The sequence below is a fragment of the Scardinius erythrophthalmus genome, assembly GCF_964197995.2.
Source record: "Scardinius erythrophthalmus genome assembly, chromosome: 2".
NCBI lineage: Eukaryota > Metazoa > Chordata > Actinopteri > Cypriniformes > Leuciscidae > Scardinius > Scardinius erythrophthalmus.
This window is the reverse complement of record NC_138222.1, coordinates 62,767,289-62,776,294: the sequence shown is the minus strand read 5'-3', so window position 1 is coordinate 62,776,294 and position 9,006 is coordinate 62,767,289. Positions and strand designations below refer to the sequence as shown.

Below are 9,006 nucleotides of genomic sequence, written 5' to 3'. Positions count from 1 at the left end.
ATTTTTGGAAGATTTTATTTTATGTTTGATGAGCAATCGTTTGCATGTTTTTTTTCTGGTTCTCCATGACCTTGGTGAAACTCTGTTTGTCTTTGTAAATGAACCACTTGTTCTGGAGTTTAGATTATATTTATTTCTTGTTAAATTACAAGCATTCATTTTAATTGCATTATACAATATATATATATATATATATATATATATATATATATATATATATATATATATATATATATATATATATATGTTACTGTTTTGTAATGTAATGTAAAATAAAATCAATAATCATGCTTTCCCAGCTGATGTACAGTGCCCTCCACAATTATTGAACCCCCTGGTAAATATGATCAAAATTGGCTGTAAAAAATAAATCTGCATCGATTATCCTTGTGATCTTTCATTCAAAAAATGTGCAAAATTCTAACCTTTCATTGAAGTAAAAGAATTGAAAGTGGGGGGAAATCACATTATGAAATAAATGTTTTTCTCCAAAACATGTTGGCCACAATTATTGAAACCCCTAGAATTTTTTACGAGTAAAATATCTCTGAATTATATTCCCATTAATATTTACCTTTTTTAGTACACCAGGGTGACTAGGAACATGAGACTGTCCAGCTATGACTTCGTGTTTCACAGAAGTTTAAATATGAGGAAACACAAAGGCCAAATCCCCTTAATCATCCATCACAATGAGTAAAACCACAGAATACAGTTCTGATGCGTAGCAAAAGATTGTTGAGCATCACAAACTAGAAAGTGGCTGTAAGACAATAGCTAAAGAATTGAAAATCCCCATTTTGACCATCAGGGCAATAATTAAGAAGTTATAACCAACTAAAGATGTTATGAATCTGCCAGGAAAAGGACGTGTGTCTATACTGTCTTAATGCACGGCGAGTATGAAAGTTTGAGTGGCCAAAGACTCTCCAAGGATCACAGATGGAGAATTGCAGAGATTAGTTGAGTCTTAGGGTCAGAAAGCCTAAAAAAAAATTATCAAACAACCCCTACATCCCCACATGTTGTTTGGGAGGGTTTAAAAAAAAACCTCCTCGCTCATCCAAAAACAAATTCCAGCAAATGTAATTGTCAGACACGACTGGATCTTCAAACCGCACAGGGTTCTGTGGTCAGATGAGACTAAAACAGAGCTTTTTGGCAGCAAACACACTAGATGGGTTTGGTGAACACAAGGATAAAAAGTACCCCATGTGTACAATTTAATATACCATTGGATCTTTAATGTTGTGGGCATATTTTTCTGCTGGAGGTCCTGGACTTCTTGTTCAGATACATGGCATTGTGGATTCTATCAAATATCAACAGATAAAAAATCAAAACCTGACGCCTTCTGCTAGAAATCTTATAATATGCCGTGGTTGGATCTTCCATCAGGACAACGATCCAAAACAAACATCAAAATCAAAACAAAAATTTGTTGTGGAGCACAAAATTAAGCTTCTGCCATGACCGTCTCAGTCCCCTGACCTGATGAGTGGGCTGAACTGAAGAGGAGAAGCACCAACATGGATCTGGGAATCTGAAGGATCTGGAGAGATTCTGTATGGAGGAATGGTCTCTGATCTCTTGTCAGTTATTCTCCAAACTCATCAGGCATTATAGAAGAAGACTCAGAGCTGTTATCTTGGCAAAAGGAGATTGCAAAAAGTATTTAATAAAAGGGGTTCAATAATTGTGGCCAACGTGTTTTGGAGAAAAACATTTATTTCATAATGTGATTTCCCCCCACTTTCAATTATTTTACTTCAATGAAAGGTTAGAATTTTGCACATTTTTTGAATGAAAGATCACAAGGATAATCGATGCAGATTTATTTTTTACAGCCAATTTTGATCATATTTACCAGGGGGTTCAATAATTGTGGAGGGCACTGTAGATGTCAAGACCAAAATATCTATTACAAAATAAATGTACATCTGATCTCACCAACATATTCACCAAACTGTGTGATCTTTTATTAGCATGGGAAGGTATTTGAAATCATCTTTTAAGAGGCAACATGAAGCTAAAATAAACACATTTTTGTTTACAATATATTCAATCTTGTATCTGTTCTTGTTGTAAGGGTTGGTTAACTGAAAATGCTTTTGGTCTTTTTCATTTATTCTTTAATAACTGACTTGTATTGGACTTTTTCACTATATCAAACAGATTCAAATCAAATTCATATGTTGTTATAAAATCTCCATTATTATTTAGTATATTAATCAGTAACGTTTTTGATGTTATTTACTGTGTAGTTGAGTTGTTAATAAAAAAAAAAATGTTTAAATAATGTTTTCAGGAACATACTACTACTATCCTTAAAAAAAAAAAAAGCGTTTCACTAACATTAAGAAAACTGGACATTTTAATGTTCCCATAAGCAGAACAATGTTTGAGAAGCGTTCTGTTAGCTGTGGAGTTCGTCTCTCCTGCTCTCGAGCTTCATCTGGTGGACATTAAACAGCTGTGATGAAACATGCTTATTAGTCTGATATCAACAGTTTTGAGAATTAAGATACATTTACATTAAAGGGGTCATGAACTGCATTGTTTTGTTTTATAACGTTTCATATAGGGTGCACTTATGTTAGTATGATTTTTACTTCAGAAATTGTCATAATTTAGTAATAAAACTACCCTGATTTTTACCAAGTATTACATGTGGAACTCTCTCCAAATCTTTTAGCACGTTTTTACTAATACAGCTCTCAAGGTTAATTAATTGTGAAAAGTGTTGATTATAGCATTATTTAGATCTATAGGATTATATTGAGATAGTGGCATGAAAGGTTGCAGTGATGAGCATTGTAGCCGATCACAGACATGTTGAGCGCATGAATGCAGTGATCTCGTAAATGCATTTTTAATCAATTTTTCTAACAAATGCTTTCATCAAAACTAACAGTGCAAACATGATGTAAATAAGAGATTTGCTGATTATAACAAGAGTGCAGAACTCAGTCACTGATAAGCTTGCGCTGTTTGAATGACAGATCCAGTGACGCGTTCTTTGATCACTCTCTCTCTCTCTCTCTCTCTATATATATATATATATAATTTAAACACAGTTTATATAACAGATTATTTTCATCCTACTAAGAGAAACAATGTGAAGTTAACCTGTTAGTCACCTGTTTGATTTACTGACACATAGACAAAGAACATCTGACTTTACATGGGGGGAAGACGGAGCCGAAGGTGCAGGCAAGATGACGTCTGACCAAGACGGAGCCGGTGTGACGAGGGAGCCCGGTGAAGACATTAGGACGATGGTTTCTGGTGGAGCTGAGGGAGAGAGGAGTCAAGGCTGAGCCGACAGGTCGGAGCGATGGATAATTTATAAGTGACCAATATATAGGAATCCGTAAGTAAACACGGCTGTGTCTCAAAATCCAGTGAGCGAGGTGACTATTTGCATTGAAGCACGCAACGCGCTAAAATGTCCAAAAACCTGTCTAGTTGGACAGCTTACTGGTTTTGAGCCACAGCGATGGATATTAGGTGGAGCGATGGGTTCTGAGGCTGGAGGTGGAGCCAGGGGGTCCTTCTTACTGGGCAGAGCTGGTGTCCTGAGACTCCAAGGCAGATCCTCACAGGGTAGTGTAGAAGATGCAGAGGGGCTGAAGAGAACCATCGGAGATGGGGCTGAGGAACTGGCTGTTAGTGGAGGTGGAAAACGAAGGCAGGGAGGGATCACAAGCGACATGGGGCTGGGCAGAACCAGCGGAGAAGCAGGAGATTCAGGGCTGGGCGGAAACAGACTTTGTGCTTTCTTTAATGCTAATTTAGGCTTGTTTCGTTAGCGCTCACCGTCCGCGTTTTGATTTCAGGCAATCACATTTTGCAAACTAAGACAACTTGATTAATGATCAGGAGCCACACGCACTGCCAGGCAAATTTTTGCTCGCTAGACACCGAGACACCTAATCACCGAGCTGCTGTCGAGACGCGAGCAGAAAAACAATAAAAGTTAATGTTGATAAATAGATAAAACAGTGCACATAAGTGACTTTTTAGCGTGTTGTTAATTGGATCTCATTATCGTTAGTTTTTATCATAGAAACACAGAATGACCAGTAATATCTGAAGCACCGCTGCCTGTCCATATTTGTGTTTAATATGACAAATATGCATTTTTATTTATTCATGGTTGCAACAACATTTAGTTGTAATTTGTTGTTGTATTATAAAAATGCTTGATTGACTTATGTTTCTTAAACGCTAAGTTGTTGTTCTTTCAAATTACATTCCATATGAATGTTTTTGAGCACAACGGCGTGTCTTCTGTAAACGTTAGCCAACTTGGTCGCTGATCTTGTATTAATGTAATGTCACAACTTTTTGTAGTTGAATAATCACATGATTAAACTTTTGTCATTTGTGTTAACTGTGAAGCCCTGAAGAATCATGAAATTTATAATTATGTTAATAATGAACAGCGTGTCAGAATTCCGTCACTTCGGTCTGTTTATTCTTGGTTTGGTGACAGAGCTCTGACACTGCTTGTGTCTTGTCTTGTTGTGAGCGGGAACATGTGCCCTTCTGTTTAGGTGTGTTTTGTCTGTTTGGTGCAAGCACATGGCTTCCTGCGTGTTTCCCTGTGCCATGTGCTCGGCTGTTTATTGTGTAGCCACACCCATCTTGTTATCTAGTTATTGGTTAGTTGTTCCCACCTGCACTCCCTTGTTACCTGCCTCGTTTGCTTCTGATTTAATCATCTGTCCCACCTTCTCTCCTTTGTTACCTGCCTTGCTACTTCCCTATTTCTTCTTATTTTTGCTGTCCTGTGCTGGATCGTCATTGTTGCCAAATCGTTGACTTGTGCATCGCGTGAATATTTCTGTATGTAACATGTATACCTAGCTGGAGTTGGACTTTTTTGTTTTGTATTTGCAGGATCAGTACAGTTCAAGAGTGGAAACAACAATATCGATGAGGTGGTGTTGCAAGATTTGTAGATTTTCCTCGCCCAACCAGCATGCCTTAATCGCACACTACAAGCTGAAACACTACCATCAGGCAAGTCACTGTCCACTCCCACACATCTATACAGATTGTGTATGCACATTCAGGAGTAAACTGTCTCTGAAGAATCATTAACTTGCGACCATATTCAGTGTGTTCAAGCCTCCTCAACATTGCTTAAAGCAACATCAAATGTGAACTGTGACCTGTGTCATTTTTCAGAGGCTTGCAGTGTTTCACGGTGAGCAGCACATATTCTTTGAGAAGACAAGTTGTTGAGGAGGAGCCACCAGTGTCACAAATTAAAATCCAATGGCCAGCACTTTTCACAGAGACAGGTAAATTGTGTTGTAAGAAAAAGAAAATCTTGGGCTATGAAAGTTGTGCTGTTCTATTAGAAGATATGGGCAAACTTAATATCCTAAGATAATACGACCAGTCCGGTCACGTTGATTGAAATGAAAATGTTTTAACTTCCTGCATGATGTGTTAATTTAGTACTGTTGTCACTGAGACCCTGGCATCTTTGTTAAATATGTAAATGTATTTGTTTTTATAGATCAGCAAATAATTCGCCAGGCTTGTGTCAAAGGACCTGAGCAGGTGTTTTATTGTGTAGTGTTTTTATATATTTGCAAGAGAATTCTTTGTGTCTGTGTTTATGGATGCAAATCTGTTTAAAAAAATAAATGCTGAGAGTTTCAATTTTGCAGTTGTGTTGATTTCATAAAAATTCTGGTTCCATCCAGAACAACTTGTCAAAGCAATGAAGTCCAGTAAACTCATATAGTTAAGTTATGATGTTGAGGAAAAAATACTATTTTATGTCAATTAGACTTGGTTCATGGTTGTGAAAACAAATTAAGTTCAACCAATATGTTTTTCAGTTGACTTAACTAAAAAATCTAAATGCTCATTGATACAGTACGTCGGCTCAATTTGCAACAAGATGACTCGACGAAGTCAAGTTGTGTCAACAAATCATTTTTTACAGTACACCTTTCTTCTCTCTAGCGATAGCCCTGCTGATGCCTCCATTTATGCATTTATTTTTCAATTTCTTGGTATAAATTGAGTAAGTATAACCATTCAGTAATACTGAAAGCCTTCATTTTTAACATTTTATGAATAATCTGCAAATTACCTTATTTTATATACCACTGATTAACAAAGACCAAAAAAAACAACTACTTTTAATGAACAATGTTCACATAAACCCCACTGGGTCAAGAGCTCAACTAAAACAAAGACTAATCACGATAGTGATGACATTGTATGAAACATTTGCAATAAAATAGCAGTAGTGACTAGAGCTAAACCTCTGTTAATTCTTAATTAGAATTTTATGTAGATGAATGACAGAAATAGTCACTTTCAACAAACTGCTTAGCTAAAAGATTTTCTCTGAAGACCTTAAAATGAAACAATTAGTAAAAAAATGACATTAAATACAGATAAACGGCTCATGAAATGCTTTTATTAAATGTCAGATTAAACATGTGAAGTTGATACAATAAAATACATTGTGTAATCACGTTATAACAAATCACAATAATATCTATTACTAGATTACTCAAAGTATGAAGAGATGTAAATATTTTGTAACAGAATCAGAAAAGATTATTTGAAAAGACAATGCTGAGTATATATTTCCCCTGTTAAAAATAAAGGGGCAAAGAACACTTCGAAATGAAACAGATGAAGAAAGGTTCAAACAAAATGATTAAATGTAGAACACTTGATACATTCCTGGTAAAATCAGATAAAGACCAGACAAGAACAATCTGTCTTGACATTACAGAGGAGATTCTTTAGTCTTCACTTTGATATCAGTGTAAGTGACGCCTTTGTATGTGCCCTTGGTTCTGTACGAATACACACTGCCGTTCTTGCAGGTGGTCTTCACTGTGCCAGTGTAAGGCATGTCAAAAGTGGCTCTGCCAATAGTGACTGAAACATCTAGCTTCTTTTTTGGTGGGACTTCTACATCGGTAGTCAGAGTTTCGGTTCTCTCATCTGTGTTCTCCTGACCATAAGTGCTTTCAGATCCAACACTGAAACTGAATCCTGCAGTAACTTCAGCAACCTCTGGAATCCCAGCACTCACTTCCAGACTAAACGTCGCAGTAAAACTCTTGCTCAAAGACCATGAGGATTTTTTGGTCACCTTCTTTGAGGTTTCGATTTTTTGATGTTGTATGGCAGAGGAGTCGTTCCTGAAAGTGACGGATTTGATTTCTTCTACCGTCACCTTTGGTATCAGTTGGTTGAGAGTGGGATAGTTGACATCAGCAAGAACTGTCGATTCAACTGCACTGATAAACATGAATCCCATACTGTCAATGTCGGAACCACCTTTTCCTACAACTCCCAAACAATAACCAGAGCCAATATCCATGGGATATTCTGTTTTTAAACTCCATTTTGTCATTTTTGCAAAGAACTCTCCCCCTAGACTGGTCTTGAATTTGATGGCTCCAAGACGTGATCCTTCTCCATTCCCCCACAGGGACAGTGAGGTGAAACACTCACCAGGCTTGAACGTATACTCTTGATTGGATCCAGATGACTGTCCAAAGGTTTCATTTCTCCCATCTGTAAGCCAGACCCTGACACCCCTAACCTGCCATTCTCCCACCCACACCCAGATCTTCTCCAAACTGGCACCATTGCTTTCACCAGTAAATGAAAATGGACCACCTCCGTTTCCACCGATTGTATTCAGAAGTGTTGACATCCTTGAAGAAATTAGATCTGAAGAGCAATTACAAGATTAATTAACACCAGAGATCTAAAACAGGTTTTTTAATGTCTCTTATGCATGAATTCTAAAATGGTATTTTTTACTCACATTTTTTATTCTTATTTCGTGATTAACAGAAATTTGGATTTGTTTTTTATTTCATCTGCACAAAAAAAGTTTCACAATTTATTACTAGTCCTGTATTAACCTCCTGCAAAGTTTCAAGCCATTGGCTACATGAATTGCATCTTAAATGCTCACTGAAATATACTCACATGAATGACTTTAGTCTGAAGAACTCAAGAATAGCTCGTCTGGTACAAGTCAGGAAGATGAGTTGTGTTTGACTGAGATGTGTTTGATTGGGCTGCTGCTTAAATAGAGCTCCAAAGGGGACGGGCGGCGCCTGATGTGCGGTTACAAGTGACATAATTATTTTAGTTATGCAACACTCATTTCATTTGCATCTCTTGCAGGTCATAACAAACAACTAATGTATGTGGCAAATTAAGTGACCAAATAGTCTAAACAGTGGAAAATGTCAGTTCACTGGCCCTGAGCTTGTTCTAAGTGTCTGTGCCTGTGCTCGGTCAATGCATTTTCAAGCAACGTTTTAAAAATTACCTGGTAGATTTTAATCGGACTGTTTAAAGCTGGAAGATCACCTTGAGCCTGTAACAAACCAGCTACCATGTCCAAAGTCATTCCAGTCATTTTTTTTTTTATTGCAGAAAATATTTTGTCCCTATTTTGTTGATGATCTATCCTGCTTTACCTGACCAGTGTGTATAAATGCAAGTAAAATCATTATCACATATAAGTTAAATTGAAATTGTTTTTCGATATGAATATGTTTAGGAGAGTTGTAGTTTCACCAAAAAAAAAAACCTCAAATATTAGTATCAGTGTACAAACTTTACAGTATTGCTCTATTGCAGGGGAGAAAAATGTCCTAATTTCATTTTTGCATATAGTTCGCCCTTTTTGCAGGTTCAAACAGGAGTGCATACTTGATTTTGCTTTGTCATTGCTTGAGTTAAAATTGGTATACAAATTACCCATAAACATGATAAAATGTTATGTACTTTGTAACATTCTATATTTTACAGAACCAATAGAAATTATGCTAAATACTTAAAATTATTGAATATGCATGCAAAAAAAAAAAAATATATATATTCTTATTGAACTTTCTCAGCTCATCTAAAAATGATGTTATATACAAATCATACATTAATTATTTGTTATAACTTTTGACATGAAAAATAGAACGACTTTAGCAGTTAAAA

The 9,006-nt window shown here is 36.4% G+C and overlaps 1 protein-coding gene across 1 annotated transcript; it reads right to left on the bottom strand.

The window, feature by feature from the left end:
- Window positions 1-6,523: 6,523 nt before the first annotated feature.
- Window positions 6,524-8,045, bottom strand: LOC308682601 (aerolysin-like protein). Its single transcript, XM_081352433.1, has 3 exons — window positions 7,993-8,045; window positions 7,826-7,880; window positions 6,524-7,728 (listed from the first exon to the last, which is right to left on the bottom strand). The coding sequence occupies exon 3, from the start codon at window positions 7,709-7,711 to the stop codon at window positions 6,770-6,772; it is 942 nt and encodes a 313-aa protein (XP_081208559.1). The 5' UTR covers window positions 7,712-7,728; window positions 7,826-7,880; window positions 7,993-8,045; the 3' UTR covers window positions 6,524-6,769.
- Window positions 8,046-9,006: the final 961 nt, after the last annotated feature.